This window comes from Felis catus, chromosome E1 (assembly GCF_018350175.1).
Source record: "Felis catus isolate Fca126 chromosome E1, F.catus_Fca126_mat1.0, whole genome shotgun sequence".
Lineage (NCBI taxonomy): Eukaryota > Metazoa > Chordata > Mammalia > Carnivora > Felidae > Felis > Felis catus.
Window position 1 is genome coordinate 23,097,151 of NC_058381.1, and position 23,048 is coordinate 23,120,198.

Sequence of the window (23,048 nt, forward strand, 5' to 3'; positions counted from 1 at the left end):
AGCGAATCTGTCAGGCTCAGGGACCCAGCGGAACGCCAGCCCGAACCCCCCCACCCCCCTCCCCGCGGCCTCGCGCTCCCCTCCGCCTCCCTCCAGCCGGCGCGAGCGGGCGGCGCGCTCCGGAGGGAGAGCTGGGCTGGAGGTTTCCTGCCCCCTCGGCGCCCGCACCTGCCCTCCGCGCCCGCCGCTGAGCCCACGCCGACTGGGCAGCCGGGGGCGCCCCCACCCCTCTCCCCCCGGGCCGGGGAGCCGGGGGGCAGCGCCGGAGCCCGGGGGGAGCGCGGCCCCGCCGGCCGGCCGGCCAGGGCCGGGGGCAGCTAGGACGGCCCCGGGTAAGCGGCGGGAGGAGGGGAGGCGGGCGGGGCAGGGCCGGGGGGCGGGTGGGAGCGGGGCGGCCGGGCCCGGGGGCCGGGGCGAGGAGGGTGGAGGGGGACTGCGGGCTGGCGGGGAAGCGGCGCGGGGCGGCCACGTGAGAGCAGGAGCTGGGGAGGGGGGGTGCCTGCAAGGTGCTGGAGGCGGAGAGCAGGCAGGGCTCCGGCATCCCCCCCAGACTCCCACCAATCAGGTCATGGGGAGCCCAGCGTCCTCTGCCGCCCCCACCCGCCCACTCCCACATGAACGTGTGGGGACAGACAGCGGGCAGACGTGTGACTCTGCCCATGGGACCGCAAAGCCAGGGCCGCCAGTCTGGAGCAGGACTCCTGTGTCCAGGCCTAGGGGAGGGGACAAGAAGCAGGCTTTGGCCCCTGTGTGTGTCCCCGGTCTCTTGCCGGGCGCTGTCTGCAGACTCACTGCGGAGCGCAGGCCTTGGGGAGGGAGCTCTCAGGGAGCTGGGCCCTGATGCTCCGGACAGCCCTCTTCAGTCCCCACCCAACTAGGGATGTTGGGTTAATAGGCACTTAGACCCAGGACCCCCGCCTGGGAAGAGGGAGGGGACACTAGTCACCTCTGAGTCAGGGACAGGGCCACACTTGGGCCTGGTGAGTTCCAGGAGGGTGGCCCCAGCCTAGGGGCCTCTCTTGCATCCCCTCCCTGGCTCCAGCACTATGCCCCGTTTATTTCCCAGCAATTCTCCAGAAAGGGTTGATTTCTGTGCAGGGAGTGTGGCGTCCGGGAGAATCTGCAGGTAGGACACATCCTAGATACCTCTAAGTTGCCACACCCAGAGAGAGGTCAGGGATTCTTCTTGCATTCCTTGTCCTCTCTGCCTCCCCCAGTATGCCCCCCTCCTCACCTGCTTGTGCTGGTTATGTAATTAACCCAGCCGAGGCTCTCTGCCAAGCTGACAGTGTCCAGGGATGCCTGAGGGGCCCAGGGCCTGGAGGGATTTGGGGGGAGGAGGGACTGGTACGTACCTCAGTGGGAAGCCCATAGAAGTAGATAAACACCTGTTGGGCAAAGGACACCACATGGGACAGAAAGGAGATCAGGATCCTCGTTTGGTTGATAGCTCAGCTGGCTGTATGGTTTTCACTTCCCTGAGTCTCTGGTTTTTGGTTTTGGTTTTACCTTCAATAAAACAGGGAGAAGAGTCTCTCTCCCTCCCTCTCTTTCTCATACACACACACACCATACAACATGTATGTGAACAACAGCACAACAGTGGATAGTGACCCATCCTGGGGTTGCTAGGAGGTCCCACTGAGATCTTAGTAAACCTCAGGTGAATGAAGGACCCCCGTACATAACCGTGGCCGCTGTTAGTTGAACACCTGCTGTTCCTGGCACTGGGTTTTACTTTCATGACCTCACAACACCCTATGAAGTTTCTTGCCCAAGGACACATTTTAGGTGGCAGAGCTGGGAACCAAACCTTGGCGGGTCTCACCCCAAATCCTGCCTTCTGTTTACTCTACTGTCTGTACACATACCCAATAGATTGGATTTTCAGACTGAGGGACAATTCAGCTGTGAACTGCGCATATATGGAAAGAACATATATCCACAGAGAGGACATGCACATAACCTGAAAAGCATGGCCTTGTCGGAATCCAGCAAATCCGTCTGCCCTGGGCCCACATAGTAGGCACTGGTGTCACCCTCCCGTGAACAGTCCCTGGACAGGAGGTCTCAGGTGTGGACCAGCCTCCCTGGTCACCATCCCCAACAGAAGGAGAAGGCAGCTGGTTAGGAGGTTTGCTTGGATTATCCCAGAAGTAGGGCCTGTTAACCCCACTTTATATGTGTGCAGACTGGGCAGGTGATTTGCCCTCTGACCACAGCTAGGAAACATCATAGCCGGGGTTTACCCCTAAGCTCCGAAGTCACCGAAACTGAGCATAGCAAGGTCCAACCCTGTAGCAGTCCTTTCCTGGGCACCTGCTATGTGCCAGGCCCTCTGAGTTTGGGGGGATGCCAGAGAATGAGACATAGCCCTTGGCCTGTAGGGATTGACCAGCTAGAAGCACTAAACTCGGAGGAGGTCGGAGGTATTGCAACTTTGTGGAGGGGCGGCTGTTGCTGTCAGCTGTGTGCCCTTGGGCATGCTTCTCGCTCCCTCCTGAGTCTTCTGGAAAGGGGGATGGTTACCCATCCCTGAGGGCTACTGTTTTGACTATGGATAACCATGTGGCTGTGCTAACACTAAGTGTTCAACAAGTAGTATGCTCCAGAGCACACAGCAGTCATCTGGGCCAGGGTTCCCAACAGGATGTAAAACGTCCTGCCCAACAAAGGACTCTCTCCACAAAATGCTGTGAGTGTCTCTGATGAGACACGCTTGGCCTTGGCTCATTCTGGGCTCTATGGGAAAGTGGGGATTGGAGCAAGTCTAGGGTGCGTCCCACTCTGCTCTGCAGCCTGGCCTGGCTGGGGGGGTCGGAAGTGGCCACATGTCTGATCATAACACAAGAAAGAGTGATTCCCACCGGTGGGCGGGTGGCAGGAAAAAAAATGGAGAAGGGAGGGTGGAGAGGCTCTGGGTAGATGGAGCTAGGTGTTCTGGGAAAGGGAAGGCTTTCTGAGAGGCAGTAACAGCTTCAGCCAAGTTCCTGGGCTGGGGAAGTACAGGACAGGTCCAGGGAAAAGCGGGCCCACCAAGCCCACCTCTTGTCCCCACAGTCCAGGTGGAGGCCGCAGAGGGCCCGGGGCAAAACAGGGGCAGCAATGGTGGGTCCTGACGGTGGCTGAGCCCCCAGCCCCTGGAATATGCAGCCCGGGGGAGCCCCAGGCAGCGGCGAGGACGCGGTGGCGGAGCGGGGCGGGAGGCATGGTCTCCACCTACCGGGTGGCCGTGCTGGGGGCGCGAGGCGTGGGCAAAAGTGCCATCGTGCGCCAGTTCCTGTACAACGAGTTCAGCGAGGTCTGCGTGCCCACCACCGCCCGCCGCCTCTACCTGCCTGCTGTCGTCATGAACGGCCACGTGCACGACCTCCAGATCCTCGACTTCCCACCCATCAGCACCTTCCCTGTCAACACACTGCAGGTAGGAGGGCCGGCTGGTGTGGCCAGCTGGGGAGTGGAGGGGTGGGGGAGGCGCTGGACTCCCGCCTTTTCCAGGCTCTGGCCCTGTCCCCATCCTTCAGGCTCTGAGGGCTCCATGCAGCACCACAGGCCACCCTGTCTCGAGCCATCACGTGTGTGCGGCTTTATTCAGTGCATCTTTAATGAGTGTATAACGTGTGGTGGGCACCAGGGCAGAATGGCGGGCAAAACAGACGTGCAGTTTGCTCTCCAGGAACTAACTCACCGTCGGGTGAGAAGGCAAACCGGCAATTATTACATAGTACAGTAAATGCCGTGGTTGGCATCAGCTCAGTGAGATTGGGCAGGTAAAGGGCAGTGGAGAGAAAGGCAGGAACACTAGGTGCTATTAATACTCTGGGTTGTGCCCACCGTGGCCTCAGACCCTTCTCATCTAGGACAGCGGAAGAAAAAGCCAGGGCCTGGGAAAGGTATGTTCTCCGAGACTGGAGGCCCCAACCGGTCCTTTGCCTACAGGCCGTTCTTTAAGTGATGGCCTCAGGACTGGCTCACTGGGCACCCTTCCTGCAGGGGGTGGATTCAGATGCCCCCAGTGTCCTGGCTTATAGTGCCCCTTTCCCCAGCCTGCAGGGACCAGGCCCCCCTTCCGTCTCTCTACCTCTGGCTTGAGAGGGGATAGGGTGCTAGTGGAGGCTTAGCTCTAAGACATATCTGCTCACCGAAGGAAGCCCCTGACCAGAGCGTTCAGAAGTTTCTCTGGAAGGAGAGGCAGGGGCCACAGCTTGGCCAGTTGTGACCACAAATACAGCAATCTCTGGGGCAGGGGCTAGGTCTCAGCACTGTCTCAGCAACTCCGGGCAGGAGGACCTTGGCCCAAGCCCAAGGGTACCTGTCTGTCCCACCCCAGCTGTGGGGGATTAACACCAAAGACAAAAACCTGATCCACACATGGGCCTCTTGGAAAAAGTGAGATCAGGGCAGCGCGTCTGGGGTCAGGGCCTTCTGGTTCTCCTCCACGGTGGACTTGAACAGCGGCCCAAGTGGATACTCAGATCTTGTGCCAGTTTTGCACATTGAGCGGCTTCTTTTTTCACATTTTGTTGTAGATTTAATTTTAATTTAATATCGACTTTGGAATGGGTAAGACATAGTTTAAAAGTCCAAACTTTGTGGAGTGCCTGACCGGGTCAGTCAGTTGCGTATCCACCTCTTGATTTCGGCTCAGGTCATGATCCCAAGGTCATGGGATCAAGCCCTGCATTGGACTCCATGCTCAGCCTGGAGCCTGCTTAAGATTCTCTCTCTCTTTCCCTCTGGCCCTCTTATCTGCTCATGCCCTCTCTCTCTTAAAAAAAAAAAAAAAAAAAAAAAAGTCCAAACTTTTTTTTTTAAAAAGTTCAAACTGTAAAAAGGTACATACAGAGAAATCTCAATCTCGCCCCTGCCTTCTTCACCCTGATTCTTGCCCCACTCTCTATGGCCATTGTCAATTGGTTTTTTACTTCCACTTCCAGTGTTTCTATAGATAAATAAAAAAATGTATTCTTATTCCTTTCTTACAGAAAAAAAAATTGCTCTACACCTTGTCTTTTTGCTTTTCGTTTTAACCTGGAGATCTTCCCTGAGTGTTAGTACCTGAATGTCAGTAGCATGGCCACACTGTGCCCTATCGGAGAGATGTACAATGGAGTCCCCTCTTGTTGGACGAGTGGGTTGTTTCTAGTCTTTTGCTGTCTTAAGCAATGCCACACAAATAGCCTTGTTCGTAGTCTCTCTGCACACAGGGAGGTGTTTCTGTGGAAACGAGCCCCCAAAATGGTATTGCCAGGTCAAAGGATGAATGCAGCTATATTTGGAAGGTATTGCCAGATTTCTCTCCCCTTCTAGAAAGTTGCACATTTTGTGTTGCGAGGACTGTACGTGAATGCTAGTTTCCCTAAAGCCTTGCCATCAGGATGTATTGTCCACCTTCTGGAGTTTTGACAGTCTAATGGATGAGATGAGATATTCTCAGAATAGTTTTTATTTGCATCTCTGGTTGTGACCAAAGTTGAGCATCTTTTCATATGTGTAAGGGCTTTTGCGTTTCTTTTTTGACAACTAGTAATGCCTTTGTCCATCTTTCTGTTGGATTGTTGGCCTCTTTCTTTCTGATTGATCCTGAGTTTTAGACTCTCCAGGCTATCCAGGCTTCACACAAGAAAGGGACCCTGAGCAGAGAAATATAGAGAAAGGACCCTGCATGCCCAGAGATCAATATAAAAACCCAGTGGCCACTGTCTGAAAAGAAAAGAGAAATACATTCTTCCCCAATGACAGATGAGATCCAGCCCAGAAGAGAGTGGCATTTTCTGAGCCTCAGTCGTTCCTTCTGTAGTCCCTCTCCTCCTATCAGAGGAGGAAGCTGAGGTTAGAGCAACAAATGCATGGTCAGCAGCCAGGTGTCCTTAGAACTGGACTCAGTTTTCAGTGCTCTTTCTTTGTTGACACAGCCCCAAGATGATTTCCTACAGTCTGAAACCCCGCACAGAGCTAGCTGGAAGGAAAGGTCAGTTTTCTTGCTCCCTCCCTTCAATCAGGAGTGAAGGCACAACCCAGACAATCAGGAGACTTCTTCTTCTCCCTTTTAGGCACCCCCCCACCCAGAGCAGTGGGCAGGAGGGCAGGCTGGAAGCCCTCTGGAAGAGGCAGCGTGTTGGGGGAGAGGTGGGCTATCACCCTCAAAGGCCGGCAGCTGTTCCCTCTCCCCAGCGAAGGGCTGGAAGAAGGTGGGAGCCTCTCTGCCCGTCTCCCTGTCTCTCCTATTTCCCGCTGATATCCAACCCTTGCATGAGATGAGGGAGGAACTGTGTGCACATGGGGGTCCCAGGCTCCCAGAGGGCACCGTGTCCAGCTGAGTGCAGTCTTCCCTGGCCTGAGAAGCCAGCTCCTGGTTCCCTGTGGTTTTAGATTTGTCCTCAGCATCTTCCCCCTGCACCAGAGTTAAAACTCAGCACAAAGAAAAGATGCCACATCATCTCCCTGGGGAAATCCACTGCAGCAGCTTCTAAGCCTTTGAGTTGGGAAGTGCTTTTCTGGAGCTGGACTTAACTCTCTACCCCTGCCTCTTTTCTTCCTGCTCTGAGGTGGAGGACCAGCTGTAGTCCTGCAAGCCTGGCCCCTGCCCCAGTGAAGCTCATAAGCTGGCACCACGGGGACATGTCTGCACCTCCTCCGAGTCTTTTGCCAGGGCCCTCAAGGCAGAAGACCCTGGGTCTCTTTGTCCTCGGAGGCCTCCCCTCCCCCAGCTTCAGGGACCCCCTTCTTGTTCACACACCAGCTGCCTTCAACTGCTCTTGCATTTGCCATCTGCTGGAAGGTTAATCAGCTCATTAGTCTCCTAAGGAACCTTCCCTTTAGTACACTTCAGCCTTTCCAGGAGCCTACTCCTCTTGAGCTGCGGCCCCTCCTTGAGAATTTGCGACAAGCATTCAGGATGCTCTGACTCCCCGGAGCCACCTTTGGGCCCTGCTCCACATCAGCCCCCACTGTGCGTCCAGTCTCAGTCTTTTTCTCCTCGACCCTGAGGGCAGCGTGGAGCACACAGAAAGGACAATTCGGGTAGCAATCCAAGGGCAGTGTTATAGGCGGGCGTTGCATTGATTCCAGCATGGAACACTTAGGGTTCAAGACTGCAGAGGGCTCACCAGTCTAGGTAGTGCAATTAAAGAGCCTGCTGAGAGCCAACACAGCTGGGAGGCACTCAGCAGGGAGGAGAAGGAGATGTGTAAAAATGTGGAAGACCTGGCTAGGACCCTCTCAAGAGCTCACAACAGAAGCAGGGAACTGGGGATGGAAACAGCTCTAACCAAGGTATAACTAAAGGATTCTCAGAACACAGGAGATGTTCTGGGCGCTCGGTCAGTTAAGCGTCTGACTCTTAACTTCGGCTCATGTCAAGATCTCACGGTTTGTGAGTTCGAGCCCCCCATTGGGCTCTGCACTGGTGCCGTGGAGCCTGCTTGGGATTCTCCCTCGCTGTCCCTCCCCTGCCCATGCTCTCTCTCTCAAAAATAAATAAACATTAAAAAAAGAGGAAGAAGAAGAACACAGGAGATGAAAGGCATAGTCTTCTGCTTGCAGGAAGGCTTCCTGGAGGAAGAGGAAGCATTTAAGCTGAGCCTTGGAAGATGCAGGATTTCACAGGATCCATCAACTAGCTCAGAGGGCTGGGCTCTTAGGGGCACTTAGTAAATGTACTGGAACAAAGGTCCAAATGGACGGATGGATGGATGGACAGGTTGGGCAATAAGAATGGGACAAGGCTGATCTCAGCTCCAGATGTGCACAGGACAGTGAGGGCATTGGCTCTGGAGGTCAGATAGTGTGACCTTCCCTATCGTGGCTTGGAGGTGGGGGAGCCCCAATACCGAGCTTGTCCATTTTCCTGGGCCAGGCTTCCTGGGATGGGTGGGTGTGGAAGGTCTGGGGTGCAGTGGCCAGTGAGAGTGCTGTCAGTGTTTGGCTAGAGGTGGCTGGGGGCAAGGGGAGGTCTCCGAGTGGCCCTGACCTTGGGTGTTGCAGGAGTGGGCAGATGCCTGTTGCAGGGGACTCCGGAGCGTCCATGCCTACATCCTGGTCTACGACATCTGCTGCTTTGACAGCTTTGAGTACGTCAAGACCATCCGCCAGCAGATCCTAGAGACGAGGTGAGGGGCTGGGATACCAATGCTGGCTACTTCCTGTTTAAGGGTGCAACAGTGGGGTGCGCACAGAGTTGCTAGATGAAATATCCTCTGGTTCCCGCACATTCTCTCTCTCTCTCTCTCTCTCTCTCTCTCTCTCTCTCTCTCTCTCTCTCTCACACACACACACACACACACACACACTATGTTATGTCCCCATTTCTAATAACTCACTTTGGGATTCTTACCAGGGGGTGGCTAGTCTAGTGCAGTGCTTAAGAGCAGGGGCTCTGGGGAGGGAAAAAAAAGTGTCAGGGTCACTCTTCTGCATGACTTTAAGCCACTTAACAGGTTAGACTCAGGTTCCTCATCTGTAAAATGGGGATAACAATAGTACCTACCTTTCAGATCAGTTGCTCTGATTGGACAATATAAGGTATCCCGAGGGCTTAGCGCTGCAGGCGGAACACAAGTATGGTAGTAGCAGTATTGACCAGGCACAGCCTGCCCTTCTCGAAGTCCAGTGGTTGTGAGACCGGACTGTGGAGTTCTGAGATTCCCCCCTCACCCCCGCAGGGTGATCGGCACCTCGGAGACGCCCATCATCATCGTGGGCAACAAGCGGGACCTGCAGCGCGGGCGCGTGATCCCGCGCTGGAACGTGTCACACCTGGTGCGCAAGACCTGGAAGTGCGGCTACGTGGAGTGCTCGGCCAAGTACAACTGGCACATCCTGCTGCTCTTCAGCGAGCTGCTCAAGAGCGTCGGCTGCGCCCGCTGCAAGCACGTGCACGCCGCCCTGCGCTTCCAGGGCGCGCTGCGCCGCAACCGCTGCGCCATCATGTGACAACGCGCCCGCCCGCGGCCGCATCCCGACGGGCGGGGACCTCCCCGGGGACTGCCGGGCTCGGGCGCGGAGGGGCGGGGTAGGACTCTGACGGTCCGGGCCTGCGACGGCCCCGCAGCCGCGCGCCTCCCGGTGAGGGGCGGAGGACGAGAGAGCCTCCGGTAACTGCCCAGTCCAAGCCCTCTCCTGGGCCAGCGGTCTTCCTGGGCCCGCTGGCCTTAGTGCTGGAGTTAGCGCAGTGCCCGGCCAGGCCCCCAAGGGGCGCCTCAGCCTTTGGGGATTGGCGGTGAGCGCGGGGTATGGGGGTGGGGGTGGGGAGGTGCTGCCTTGGCCGGGGCCCCCACCCGTCTTCTCCAGAGAGTGTGTCTGTCATTGCCCTGCGTCGTCTACTCCTGTGTCTGTCTGCCCAAGCGTCTGTTGGCCCTTAGCTGTCTTATCCACCCTCCGGTCCACCTTCCCGCCCCCGGCTCCGTTCACAGGGCTCTCACTTCGTTCACCCCCTTGTCGCAGATCCTGGCAGCTTCTCTGTGAGGCCAGCCTTTGGACCGTCAGCACCACGGGCACAGGGCAGAGAGATGCGGGTGGCCCAAGGACCATAGTCAGGGTCCGAGGGTTGAGGTCAAGGGTCAGTCAGGGGGAGAAGGCTGAGTTCTCCCCCTTCCAGGGAGATCTCCCCGCCCAGCAGCCCCCAGAGACACAACAACCTACCTTCCAGCCTTAACTCGATGGTCCATCCCTGCCGGGTGCCCCTCATCCCCTTCCTGACCCCAAAGCCAGATCACCCCCTGGGTTAAAACTTTTTGTTTTCCTTGACAGTGTGGAGAGGGAATCCCCCAAAGGATAAATTTATTTCCATGATGCCAGATTCCAGCCCTCTCTTCCCCCTTGCGTTGGGTGGTCTGCAAGATTGGGGGATGTTGGGTTTGGGGGGCTGGTGGTGGGCAAGGTGGTGCCCTGTGAGGGGGAGGGGTTAGGTTGTGCTAGTGAAGACTCTTATCTCCCCATCCCACTCCAATCTGACTGCCCCAGACCCTACCTGCCTTGAATCTCAGATTTCTCTGATAAATCCGGGGAGGGGCAGAGCCAGGATAAGAATTATGGAGACCCCTGTCCTTGGGGGAGATATGCCCACATACCCACCCCTAGATGGAGGCCCTCAGGATCTGATGCCCCCTTGTCCCAACACCAGTTGGCCCTATGCCCTGACTCACTCCACCCCATTTTCTCCGGCCACCTGGCCGGTTTCTACCTCTCGTCACCGGAGCTGATCACTGTCAGTTTTGTACCGATTTAGAAATAACAAAATCCATTGAAGATACTAGGAGCGGCCTGAGGGATTACTGGGGTACTCGGAGGGTGGGACCAATGGCGTGTGTCCCCTGCCCCCAGCTGAGTGCTCCTTGAGGCTGAGCCCTGAGCCCTGGTGTGGTGAGAAGATAGGAAGGTCCCTTGTTAGAAGACGGGCAGATAGAACAACCCAGCCTCGATGTAGCCAAGCTGCAGCATCTAGACCAGAAAAATCAGGTAGCCCAGAGTGGTGATGGAACGGAGTCTGGGGGAGGGGTCATGGGTGGGGAATTTATCCAGATCTAGTGTGAGAGGGAATCTGATTCTCCCTTCTACTTCCCCAGCTGATTCTCCCGCCACCCATGGGGTGTATCCGCAGCCCTGCAGTGGCTGCCCTGACCTGGGGCAGTCCCATATTCCTGGGTTCTAGTCCCTGCTCTGCTGCATGACTTTGGGCAAGTGACCCGCTCTCTCTGAGCCTCCCTCTGAAACAGAGGAGGTGGCTCCCCTTCCCCACACCTTGGGAGTGGCTGGGAGGGTAAGGAAGAGGGCCTGCCCCCTTTTATCCCCTGCATCCCTGCCCCCTGGTTCACCAGGGGGCTGGGGTGAGGGATGGCAGCATCTCACCTGCCCCATCACTGTCACCCCTAGCTGAGGCACCTGAGGTGGGTGTGGGGAACCCAGGCCTCTGGCTACCCCTTGTGGGAGCCATTGGAATGTATTGCCTGGCCAACCCCCCTCACCCCCTCCACTGCACCCCAGGTATTTGATTTTGATTCCTTGCACTCCCATTTTGAGTCTCTGTCCCCACCCACCCAGGGTTTCCCACCACAGGGTCTGGAAGTTTGTGTGTGTGTGTGTGATGCCCATTGCGCTGTGATTGGAAGTCAGATTAAAAATCAGGGAGTGTTTTCCCTCGTTTCTGTACAATGTGTTGGCTCAGTTCCTGCCCTGAGAGGGAAAGGGTTCCCTAGAGGGCCTGCCTGCTGAGATCTGCTGTGGAAGGACTGCCAGGGTAATGAGGTGGCTCTGAGTCCCAGAGCCTGGAGCAACCAGGAGAATTAAGAGGAAGAGTTTGGGACTCATCTTCTCTCCCTAGCCCCCTAGCCCTCCAACTGATCAAAACCATCCTGAGGGAAAGCGAAAGGTCTCACCCTCCGCCCCACTCTCGGGAAAACTTTCATAACTGGACTCAATCCCAGCTCCTGCTGCTGTGTCTTTGTTCCCACTCGTGACCAAGCTTCTGCAGCCCTTTTGTGGCTGTGAATGGGATAAGAACAATCTCAACCATCCCTCTTGACTAAGTGATCTCCGTTCCCAAACCCCAGAGCAAAGTTTTGAAGTCCTGAAGTGCTCTGCCCCTGTCCATGGTGCTGACACACAAGCAGCTTCCTGGAGAGATTGGCTGTCTGGCTAGGTTGACTAAACCTCAAGAGAGGAAGCGGCTCTCACCCCCAGTTCCCTGCGCCTCATCCCCTTCCACTCCAGTGGGTAACACTTGAAGCTTTACCTTCCTGCACCACCACAATGCTAGAGTGGGGGAGTCAAGAAGCTGGGGGCTCAGGAACAGACCCACAAGTGTTTAATAACTTATAAGAGTTGTGGAAATGGTAGGCATGGCCAGAGGCCAGGAGTTTGGGGAGCTGTTCTGGGGGAAGGCAAGAAGACATTGGGTGGCCCCAGTGCCCCTGGAGTTGGAGTGGTCCCTTTGGTCAACAAGCAGACTGAGTCTATGTTTGTCTTCTGACCCCACCCATATCCTCACCCCCCCCCCCCCCCACCGCGACAAAGGCCCTGGATGGAGGTGAGGGACCTAACTTTCTGTTCAAAACTGGGGTCCAGCAGCTACATGGCATCCTTTTCACTTCCCTTCTTCCCCAGAACCACAGCTTCAGGTCTGAGAAGGCCCCTCCTCAGACCCAGGACTCCTCCTCAGGTTGGAGTGGGTCTTGATCAATCTGCTGGAGACCCCCACCCTCCAAAGCCTGGAGGCTGCTCTTCAGTGGAGCAACTGGTTCTTTCCGCTTCTTTCCTTCTTCCTCCTCCCCTGCTGAGGCGCCATCCACTGGGTGGGACTCCACTCCCTTGCTGTCCAGCACTGCTCTCACCAGCCTGCCTCTGGGGAGTGCCCTGGCTGAACCCAGGTGGAGGTAGGCCAGTGGCTTCGGGATGCGTGAAGGCTGCTTCTCGGGCCTGTGGTCTCTCCGGGGCCGGATCCTGGGCCTCAGCTTCAGCTTGTAGATGGATGGAACTCTCTGGGGCTTTCGGAGTGTTCTCTTGGCCTTGCCCAGACATACCTTGGTTTTGTCAGAATTGGGGTCCGAGGATGAAGGTGAGGGGGCTTCCAGGCTGGCAGACACAGTAGGGGCTGAGCAGTCCTGCCCTCCTTGAGCTGGGACCTTCTTCACTCTGGTGACCTTGGCACTCAGGCTTGCCTTTACCTTTGGCTCACTCTTAAGGGCTCCCAGTTTCCCTTTAGGGCTTCCTGGGCCTGTGGTAGCAGCTAGTTTAGGGGAACCTGTAGGGGTTGCCTTCCAGGCTCCCAGGTCCACTTTAAGGAGGGCTGGGGGACCCTGAGCCAGTTCTTGGATGACTTTGTCATAAGGACCCCCAGGCTCAGGCCATCGCCCACATAGGCTGGGGACATAGACTCCACTTCGAGGGATGACCCCAGACCCTGTGCCCTGGGGGCAGGCAACTCCCACCTCTAGCAGCTTCATGTTGGTCAAAAGCTCTTCCTCGAGCGTGTGGTACATGGCCTGATCCTTGGTCCCACCCAGGAGCAGGGGAGGATATCGCCCCTCCCACTCGTGTGGGCCCAAGCCCCGAGGCTCCCCAGCCTTTGCTGTCACCTGGATGTCCAGCTTCTGGTCCCCTTGCTTCTCATCCACAAAGGAGTCCTCATGTCTCCACCCAGCCGGGTCCCCAGTGACAGCCCTTACTGGGATGGATCCGCTCCCCAATTCTGTCATGGTACCTACACTTGCAGGACCTGGGAAGCTACTTCCTGGAGTTGGGGGGCGGGCAGGGGGCAATCGGACAGGGATCTTGGTGGGCCCTTTAACAGGGGTTGGAGAGCGGACAGCTGCTGGCTCCCTGAGCTGGGCAGAAGCACCCTCAGCCTCACCCCTGGGTGGTGGCTTGAGGCTCACGGGCTTGGCTGGGCTGGAGGAACGAGGCAGTGGGGATGGTCCTCTCACTGGTGTCTTTTTGGCTGTGGCTTCAGGGGCTCGGAATCTCTGGGAGGTGGGGGCTCTGGCATGAGTTCCCTGGCTGTCTATCCCGTCATGAACCCAAGATGTGGGAGTCCTTCCTCTGGGGTGTTCAGGGGAGTATCTCTCCTCCTTTTTCCCTGAGGAGGTGCCCTGTGGGTCTTGGCTCCTACGGGGGGATGAGGATTGGGGGCCAGGTGGGCTGTCCCGAGCTGGCAACTGCCTCCGAGATGGGGTAGGTGACCTCTCCTGGCACCTGAAAGGGAGAATCACAAGGTTGACAGGATCATCTAGTCCATTCCCCTGGCTCTGGGAAGGGAGGAACTTTCCCCAGCCAGAACACCAAGGGGACCAGACTTCATGTTGAATGACACCGATGCTCTCTCTCCCTCTGTGCCTGCCCGAGTCTTCCTTATGACTTATTCTCCCTCATTCCCTGTGTAGCAGATAGAAAGAAGCCTGGTTTGGACCCCGAATTACTTCAGGTCCCACAACTAAAGGTCACCAGTCTTGGGGGAGGGAGTGTCTATCTATTCTACTGTGAAGTGGCAGAAGGACCTTGAGAAATCTGTTCCCTTTATGGGCCTCAGCTTCTTCATCTGTGAAATGGGAGAGCATATGAAAAAGCTACATGATTCCAATGGTGCCGACTGGATGCCTTTTTGGTTCTGAACACCTGGGATAAGGACACTGCCAGGACACCTGCTTCCCTTATCTTGGGGTGGGGTGGCCCCCTGAGAATATGGACTCTGTAGGGGAAAGAGACCCTGCTCTGTCCTTCTCCCTTGTACCTCAGGAGTGATGCTGTCTCTCTGGGGAGTCCCGCCTCTGCTCCTCTTTTACTGTGGGCTCTAGGGGAGGAGGAGGTGAGGGCCCTCAGCTTTCGGCCTGAAGAGGTGTATGTCTTCCAGTCCACCGGGGGCAGCGGGCTCTGGGAACGGCTGATAGTCATCGTAGGTTGAGGCAGCGAGGGCCCATCCTGCACCCTCACTTCATGCTGCACCGGTGGGACAGGGGGCTTCTGGAAACTGCCCGTCTTGTGTGCTACCAACACAGGCCCCCAGAGAGAAGAGAGGAAGAAGGGGTTAAATTCCTGCTGATGGAGCCCACTGTTCTCCTCCCCCAACTGTCCTACCTCCCCCCGCCCACAACCCACATTAGAGACAGTGGGACCTACAGTACCAGTGCTGGTGCCAGAGCTTCCTTTTAGGGGTTCAGGGGATGAAATCCGGTCAGAAGGCCCAGCTGGGGGACTTGTTTAAAGCTGCATTTATACTGCAAGTTCAAATCTTTTACTTAGATTGCATGTTTATATGAGGTAGCTTGAGGTGCTAATAGAAATTATGGAAGGACTGAAGACCCCTCCAAGTCATACTCGGTACTTTGGAGGCTGACCCACGCTCTGCCTAGAGACACCCTGACCAAATGTTGATTATGTGTGTTTGGCGTCATCTTGTGGGTATAATTGGTATTGCAATTTGGCTGCCCAGCTTCCTTCCCATGTCTGAAGGCATCCCACCAGTATCTTTATCTTTTTCTTCTTTCTTCTTCTCCTCCTCCTCCTCCTTCTTCTCCTTCTCCTCCTTCTCCTTCTCCTCCTTCTCCTTTCCTTCTCTCTTTCTTCTTTCTTCCTTTCCTTCCCCTTTCCTCTTTCTTTTTTTCTTTCTTCTTCTTTTTCTCTTTCTCCTCCTTCTCCTTCCACCAGTACCTTCTATAGTATCTTCCTTTCTCCATCCCCTGCATACTTCCTGGCCCTGGAGATCAGACCTACCTCCCACCTCTGCTCCCAGCCTCCCGACCCAGAGCCACAGGGACTCTCGGAGGACTCACAGAGGGACGTGCACCGGCAGGGGTCATGTTTGTCCAGATAATGGCCGAGTGTGTCCCAGCCGCCCCCAACACGCACCATCACATGGTTCCGGAGGATCTGTAGAGGACAATGATGAGGTTGAGGACAGGATGGAGGGTTTTCCCTCTTCCTGGAGCGGCCCACAGTTTTCCAGCATACACTCCCATCCATGTACATATGCACACGCAGGTACTCCGCACAGGTGTGTATTTTGCAGCCTGCCTCTCCACAACTAGCATTGGATAGCATGTGTTGTTAAGGATGGTGACCAGGCTGACAGAGAGTTGCCCCACAGCTGGACAAAGGATCTCCCAAGCACTGGGCAGCCTGGCCCCAGAACACTCTCCTCTCCCCCTTCACCTGCACATGCCTATGTCAGAAACGTGGCCCTGGCTTTGCTCTATAGTGTGTGTGTGTGTCGAGGAATCCCTGGGAATCCCGGTCTTACCCCATTCTGGGGGAAGTCACAGTCTCTCCAGGCTTCCATTTTTCAACTCAGTTTTCAACTGAGGAACACAATCCCTTGTCCTTACCTACTTCACAGAGCTATATTGGCCCAGGGTCTGGGTGAGAGCCCCAGGGAGCTGGCTCTGCCCCCAGGCATGACCCATGATCAAGGAAAGGGCGTGCATACCTATGAGCTGCTGGCCAAGCCTCTGGGTACGATCTGTTTCTGGTAAGGCATTGCCAGGTATGAGGGTGTGGGTATGGGAGGTACGTTTCAGACCTGTACTACTGCTCACTCCGCAGAATGTACCAAGCCAGGCATGTGAAGGGTGGACTATGGGGCCCATGTGGCCGGGCCATGCGCTGAACACAAACTTGGGGTTCTCAGGCCCCCTTCTCTGACAAGGCATATGGATGGTGTGGAGGCAAAGGAAATTCAGCAGTACCCTTCACACTGCACTTCTGCCTGGACACCCCTCTGCACTCAGCTAAGGTGGAGCAGACGGGGACAGGGTTCTGGCTGCTGTAATGGGAGGAGGGGATAGGATTGCCAACTCTGCCAACAATCTTCGGAATTCTGCAAGGGAGAGAAAGAAAGCCCTAAGGCCCGATAAGTTGGAGTGAATGATGAGTTCCTGTCCTTGCCCTCAGTCCTGGGTATGTTCCCATGAAAGGAAACTCTATTCTGTGGATCCTGGGGGACACCCCCACCCCTGTCCCAGACTTACCCGGATGAAGATGAGAGTGTTGGAGTCCCCCACGCGGTACTTCCCCTCAGACACCTTGACCATGGAGAACTGAACTGGGCACGTGCAGTGGCTGACGAGGCTCTGTACCTGTGAGCAGTGACGATGGGCTCAGCCCTCCCTCTGCACAGGTGCCCAAGCTCCCTACTCCCCACCCTGGGTCAAGCCCCGGGAGAGGGAGCTGGTCTGTCCCCAGAGCCAGCACCTTGGCTTCTGCTGAGGTCAGGGCTGGGGACTGAGAAGCAAGTGCAGAAGACTTTTAATGACCCAGTGAAAACAAGACCTATAGTCCAGTCACCTATAGTCCAGTGGTCTGTGGGTCAGCTGACAGAGGCAGTGGAATGTAATGGTGAAGAAGATGGACATTGGAATTTGACAGGCTTCGGCTGGAGTCCTGTCTCCACCGCACCACAGGCATTGGGCAAGTTAAGGAGCCTCCCTGAGCTCGATTCCTGGATAGCAGAAATGGGTTCATCCCAGTAAGAGCTAGCTCCTATGAAGCGCCCCCTCTGTGCCGGACACTGTTCCCAGCACTTCATACGCACTGGCTCATTTAATATTCAGCAGTCATATAAGGTACTGTTACACCTCCACGCTACAGAATTGAGGCACAGAGAGGTTAAATAATTTGCCCCAAGTCACACAGCCGGGGAGCAGTGGAACTAAGATTTGAACCAAGGTGTCAGAAAGTTCTTAAAAGCCGTCCCGCAGAGACTCAGAGAGGTCTAGAGCGCCGGATTGTAATAAAAACGTAATAAGCGATTTAGCTGCTACTATATGCGATGAGGCTTGAGGCTCAGAGTGGAACAGGACTTAAAGCCGCGCTGTGAATTCAGACGGGGTGGGGGCTGGAGCTCGAGAAGGGCGTGGATCGGATCCGGCAGGCGGGGTTGGGGGAGGGGCGTGGCAGAGGGAGGCGGGGCCTGGCGGGCGTGCCCCAGCCCCTCACCATCTGGTCCAGGTTGCTGAAGTGGCAGGGCCGACGCGCAGGGGGCTCGGGCGGCGGGGGGTCCGGCGGGGGCAGGGCCAGCTCCTGCCGCAGCTCCTCGTCGATCTCCTCCTCCAGCCGCACCAGGGTCGGTGCCGCCACACCGAAGCGCCAGGCTCGGCGGCCCAGCTCCAGCAAGCACAGCACCACGTTCTTCACGTTCTTGCGTAGCACCAGGTCCTCGGTCTCGAACATCACCACCTCTGGCAAGCGGAGGTGGGGGAAGGGGGCAGGCAGCTGGGAGAGCCCTGGGGCCATCCCTGGCCCCGGGTGGAGGCCCGAGGGGGTGACTCGGATGGCAGGATCTTGGAGTCAGGCCAGCCCCCTAGGAGGGGTCTGAGAAGAACTGCACAGGCACTGAGTGCAGACTAGGTGGCCCGCCTCACAAGAGAGGCTGGGGTGGGAAGGAGGTGACACAGCCAAGCCAGGAGCCCGGAGCCCAGCTGTGGGTTAACTCCACCTTGCCCTTCTTCCTATTCAGTTTGACAAAATGGGTAGGAGCAAGGAGCACTTCTGCTTCCCACCCACGCAGCCCACCTCCAATATCCAGCAGACATCTGGAACTCAACCTTCAGCCCACATCTAACCAGGCAGGGCTGAGTGCAGGCTCTGGAGCCTGACTGTCAGGGTTGGCGTCCCAGTTCTCCCACCCAGCAGCTGTGTATCCTTGGGCTAGAACCTGAGCCTCAGTCTCCTCCTCTGTCAGATGGGGCATAGACTATACCATGGGGTTGTTGTAAAGACAGTTGTTAAGTGTCTGCAGACGAAATCTGGCTACATGGGAACTGCTCAGTGAGACACTAACTTTTCTCAGCCCTCCAATCCTGAGCCGCCCTGCCTTGCCACCAGCCAGCAGCTGGCCTGACTCTTCCCTCTGTCTCACCCCACTCTGCCTTTGACCTGGAGGATGGCCCAATATCCAGCTTCATCCCACTGCCGGATCCAAGCCCTAGGAGATGAGGGATCCTGGCAGGTTACGCCTCTGCGACTCACAAGCCTCAGCATGACTGCCTCTCCCTAATGTCCACTTGGCTGCCCCCCTTGTCCTCCCCCACCCCTCTGCCAGCCCTGTGCCCTTACCCACACTGGCTTCTGCCAGTCATCCGAACACAGCATCTCTGTGCCTGTGCCCCTGTGGTCCCCTGCCTAGAATTCCCTTTCCTCCAAACTTCTATTTGTTCCCCAAGACTCAGCTCAAGTCTCCCTCCTCTGAGTGGCCTTTCTTGGCCCCCACTTTCCACCTCATCAGGTAGCTGTTTCCTCTCCTGGTTGCCCAGCACACACACCTCTATTTTGGGCTTTTATCACATTGGACTGTAATCTGTGTATCTATGCATCTGTCTCTCTAAGACCATGAGCTCTTTGGACACTGAGTCTTAGTCCTCTTGGTCCTTTGTGCTGGGCACAAAGATAGGGACTAACTATATATTTGTTGAATGAATGAATCATTCAACACGTTTATTTTTTGAAGATTTACTATGAGATGGGGAAACTGAGGCACGAGAAGGGATGAGCTGGCCCAAATGAGGAAAGAGGACCCTGGCTCCTGACTCCAGCTGCAGCCCGAGAGTCAGAGAGTAGGTGGATGCCTGGCAAGATAAGGGTCTGGGGAGAAGGTGCAGGGTGGTTACCTTGGATGCCCATCTCCTTTCGACACCAATGGATGAAGTTGGAGACATTGTCCCGGGCCTGGAAGGTGCCCGGCTGGGCAGCCCCGTTGCAGGAAACCCCAGCCCGAGGCAGGGGCATCCTTTGGGCTCGAGCAGGTGCTTCAGCCAGGAAGGCCAGGGCAGCCTCCGTGATGGCGTTGGCGTGCCGGCACAGCACCAGGCCTGTCTCCAGGACCTGCAGGAAGTTGGCCGCGTCGATGTCCAGCCCATAGAGATCCCGAAGCCACTCGGCCAGGTCCTCCTTCATGGCTTCCAGGTACTGCTCGCTGGACTTAAAGGGCCGGATGCTACGCACTGGTGGCCCAACAGTCCCAGGCCTCCTCCCACGTCCCCTAGGCTTGGACATGGTTGGACCCTCAACAGGGAGGAGGTGGGTGCCTCCTCTCTGCCGCTGTTGTGTCTTCACTACTACCTGCTGGGTCGTGGCTGACCCTGACTCAGGGGTTCCCTGTCTACCCTCCAAGAGCCCAGAACTTCCGGCTCTGCTACTTGCTGCTGGCTTCAGCCTGGTCCCCCGCCCCCCCACATTCCTCAGTCCCTGCCGGAACTTTCCCTACTTGGTGGCCCTGCCGTGACCTCACTCTTGGGCTGCCCAGTTCTCTCAGAGTTTGCCACCTCCCGGGACAGGTGGAGGTGAGGACACTGCTCTCTCCCCCCAGGACTAGACAGGTCCACTGGCTGCCTCCCACCCCCCAGCGGCTGGCGGAGCCCGGCTGTCCGGCTGTCCGCCTCTCCACTCTGCTTTCCCCTCCTCTCCTTGGAGACAGCGGCTGCTACAAACACTCCTTGTTAACCCTTCCTGGCAGCCAGCCGAGGACTGCCCTGCAGAGCCCGCCCTGGGATCCAACGGAGCAGGGAGGAGAGGCTGGGGCGGGCTTCTCTCCCTTGTTGGAAGCATGGGGGATTCTGGGAATTGTGGGAGAAAAGCAGGGCCAGGGGTTGCCGAGGCCCTCAGTGTTAGTGAGCACTGTAAGGTGGGGATGAAAGAGACAGTGATAGGAGCTAAAGACAGGACTCGGCCCTGGCCCCTTTCCTTTATCCTCCTGGGACCTTCATATGCTACCTAACCTCTCTGTGCCTTAGTTTCCTCTACTGTAAAATGGGAATGTCTACCTCTGTTGGGTGTTGTGAGGATTAAAGGAATTATGTAGGTGGAAAGTTTCAGGACACACGCACACACAGGACTGGGTGGGTACCAGCTCTCGCTGATTCTCCCAGCAGCCCCGTCTATGCACGGTGATCTCCACTTTCTCTGAGAACCTGCTCCATCCTCCCCTCCCACCACTGATTCTTCTAGAGCAGGTTGGGGCTGTCAACCGCAGTACCTCACCCTGGCCACAGCAGCACATCCCTTCAATAAATATCAAGTACCTCCCGTGTGCCAGGCACTATTATAGGCCTGAAGACAGAGCAGTAAATGAGGTAGGTGCCTGACCTCATGGAGGCTACATACATGTTAGTGGGGGATGGATGACAGGTGACAAATGAATCAAGAGTAAGTCCGATGGTGATAAATACCAGGGAGAAAAATAAAGCACTAAGGGAGATGGAGCAGTGGGTGGAATTTTATGGGAGGTGGTCAAGGGAGGGCCTCACTGACATGATGTTCAAAGGGTAAGAGGCTCCAACCTCTTAAATATAAAATATTGTTATATATTTAATATGTATAATATATATTTAAAAAATATATTATAAATCTTGTTATATATACATATATGGGAATATATGTATGTATGTATATATATACGTGTATATACATGTGTATATATATATATTATATATATATATATATATATATATATTCCCACTTGGGTAACCATTACATACCACCTTATTGGATATTTCTTCTTACAACTTACCTTTATTGCTCAACTAAAATGAACGTGGAATCTCCATGTTATACCTGGTCATTACAAGTTAATGTGCTATATGTGCCATTAATTTACATACTAAAATCTTAAAAAGTACAAAAATGATAGCTTTACTTTGGACACTCAACCTCATCTTGTTCTCCAGATTTCTGGGAATGGCAGGAAATAATGCTTGCCGATAAAATGTAGCTCCTTCTCTTCCGGTTTTAAGAAGTTTCTTCTGGATAGAGATTCCAATTTTGAGTTCACACACCAGTGCAGTTTCTCCCCTTTCAAGGGGCCTTCCCAGCTTGGCATCTGAGTCCAGGAGGCATGCTTATGTCCCTGGTGGAGTGGGATTACCTCTCTGTTCTCGTGCTTTCCCTGCTGACTCTATTACTACTCTGTGATCAGTTTCCAATGGGGTTTTATGCTGATATTGTTTGTTTTGACAATCCCGCTTTTTATGAAGGTCCCACAAAACCCAGAATATCCCTGAGAAAGTGAATGAACACCCTAAGGATGACAAAGGACCTCTGGGCAAGTTGAAGTGGGTGAGGCGGGATGAGGTGAATGACCAGACATGAGGGACACCCTGTCATGGTTGTTCGTGGGATGCTCCCAAAAAGCCACGGCACAGACTCAGTGGTTTGGATGTGCCTGGCCAGGGACATTAAATCTTAGGGAGTGACTCAAGAAGGTTGTTCATGGCGCCAGTGACCAGAGGTGTCCCCCGCAGTGGCTTCTGAACTGTATTATTCCTGTGGTGTACTCTCAGCTGTGCTCGCCCTCACCAGCCTTCTATAGTTCCTGTCCGATTGCCAAATTGGCCACTCTGTGAGCTCCCGCTGCTCTGTCTCTTTAAATTAGCCAGAGTAGGGGTGTCTGGGTGGCTCAGTCAGGTGAGCAGTTAAGTGTCTGACTTTGGCTAGAGTTATGATCTCCCAGTGTGTGGGTTCAAGCCCCCTGTCGGGCTCTGTGCTGACAGCTCAGGGCCTGGAGCCTGCTATGGATCCTGTGTCTCCCTCTCTCTCTGCCCCTCCCCCACTCATGCTCTGTCTCTCTCTCTCTCTCTCTCTCAAAAAATAAACATTAAAAATAAATAAATAAATTAGCCAGAGTGAGCTTTTGAATTTTGCAATGAGGAATCCTCGTGGCTCTAAGCTCTTTTAGGAAATGTAAGGAGAACAGGTTTGTTGGGAGACAGTTCTCCATGGGTCTTTTGCATTTCTGCCTGTCTCACAAATAGAGGCACGGACGTTTCAAGGATGTTTATATAGTGAACAACCTTTGGAAGATAGTGACCGTGTCTCTCTCTGGAGCAGAGAGCAGGTTTGCTTGCTGCCCATTAGAAAAGACTTGTGTTCCAGGGCCCCTGGGAGGCTCAGTTGGTTAAGCGTCTGACTCTTGATTTCAGCTCAGGTCATGAACTCTTGGTTGTGAGACTGAGACCCGTGTCAGGCTCCCGTGGAGCCTACTTAAGATTCTCTGTCTCTCTCTGCCCCTTTCTCCCTCAAAAAAAGTTAATAAAAAGATTTGTGTTCCTAAGCTCAGAGTTTCTCTTGTAATGCAAGCCAGTGCACATGCAGGCATTCACTGACACCCATCCCTGTGACACCCATGTCAGCAAGAGGTGCTGACACACATATGCTGATGTTGCTGTGCCATGAGGAATCAAGTCCTTGTCTCTGACCCAGGAGCCTCGTGTTTTTTGGCACACCCATGACACTCGGGCAAGTTAACTCGTTAGCATTTGAGAGCAAAACTTCAGACCCTCCACAGTTCCTGACAGAATTGTCCCCATGTGACTAGGACATTCCTGGGAGCCGTTCTGTTCTCCTTGTCCTCCGTCCCACCCACCTGCCTCCACCAAACTGGGAGATGCCCGAGGGAGTGACCCCATTCTCCTCCACCCTCAGACTTGAAGGGAAACCAAATCATTCTTCCCCGTCAGACTGAGGCTCTCCAGAGCTGGGTTTGCATCCTCTGACCCCTCTGCATACTCCTGTCTCTGCCAACACATGCCGCTGTGAAGGCCAGGAAAACTCATTTCCAGGCTCCATGA

General features: G+C 55.4%; 2 protein-coding genes across 3 annotated transcripts; one reads left to right on the forward strand and one right to left on the reverse strand.

Annotated features, from left to right (window-relative positions):
- Positions 1-89: 89 nt before the first annotated feature.
- Positions 90-11,148, forward strand: RASL10B (RAS like family 10 member B). 2 transcript variants are annotated; one of them, XM_023243686.2, is made up of 4 exons: positions 90-332; positions 3,061-3,424; positions 7,987-8,111; positions 8,664-11,148. In XM_023243686.2, exons 2-4 carry the CDS (start codon positions 3,209-3,211, stop codon positions 8,932-8,934), a joined length of 612 nt encoding a protein of 203 aa, XP_023099454.1. In that variant the 5' UTR covers positions 90-332; positions 3,061-3,208; the 3' UTR covers positions 8,935-11,148. The 2 variants fall into 2 exon arrangements, with proteins under 2 accessions (XP_023099454.1, XP_044900509.1); XM_045044574.1 differs by lacking the exon at positions 90-332 and having other exon boundaries at positions 453-3,424.
- Positions 11,149-11,786: 638 nt separating this feature from the next.
- On the reverse strand, positions 11,787-20,828 carry GAS2L2 (growth arrest specific 2 like 2). Its single transcript, XM_003996576.4, has 6 exons — positions 19,095-20,828; positions 17,425-17,666; positions 16,458-16,565; positions 15,264-15,360; positions 14,225-14,477; positions 11,787-13,689 (listed from the first exon to the last, which is right to left on the reverse strand). Exons 1-6 carry the CDS (start codon positions 19,477-19,479, stop codon positions 12,135-12,137), a joined length of 2,640 nt encoding a protein of 879 aa, XP_003996625.2. The 5' UTR covers positions 19,480-20,828; the 3' UTR covers positions 11,787-12,134.
- Positions 20,829-23,048: the final 2,220 nt, after the last annotated feature.

Coding starts and splice junctions, on each gene's coding strand:
- RASL10B (XM_023243686.2), top strand. CDS start 3,209: ATGGTCTCCACCTACCGGGTGGCCGTGCTGGGGGCGCGAGGCGTGGGC. Junction 3,425..7,986: donor TCCCTGTCAACACACTGCAG/GTAGGAGGGCCG, acceptor TGGGTGTTGCAG/GAGTGGGCAGATGCCTGTTG. Junction 8,112..8,663: donor CAGCAGATCCTAGAGACGAG/GTGAGGGGCTGG, acceptor TCACCCCCGCAG/GGTGATCGGCACCTCGGAGA.
- GAS2L2 (XM_003996576.4), bottom strand. CDS start 19,479: ATGTCCAAGCCTAGGGGACGTGGGAGGAGGCCTGGGACTGTTGGGCCA. Junction 15,361..16,457: donor ACACTCTCATCTTCATCCGG/GTAAGTCTGGGA, acceptor TGTCCTCTACAG/ATCCTCCGGAACCATGTGAT. Junction 14,478..15,263: donor CTGCCGGTGCACGTCCCTCT/GTGAGTCCTCCG, acceptor CTGTGTTGGTAG/CACACAAGACGGGCAGTTTC.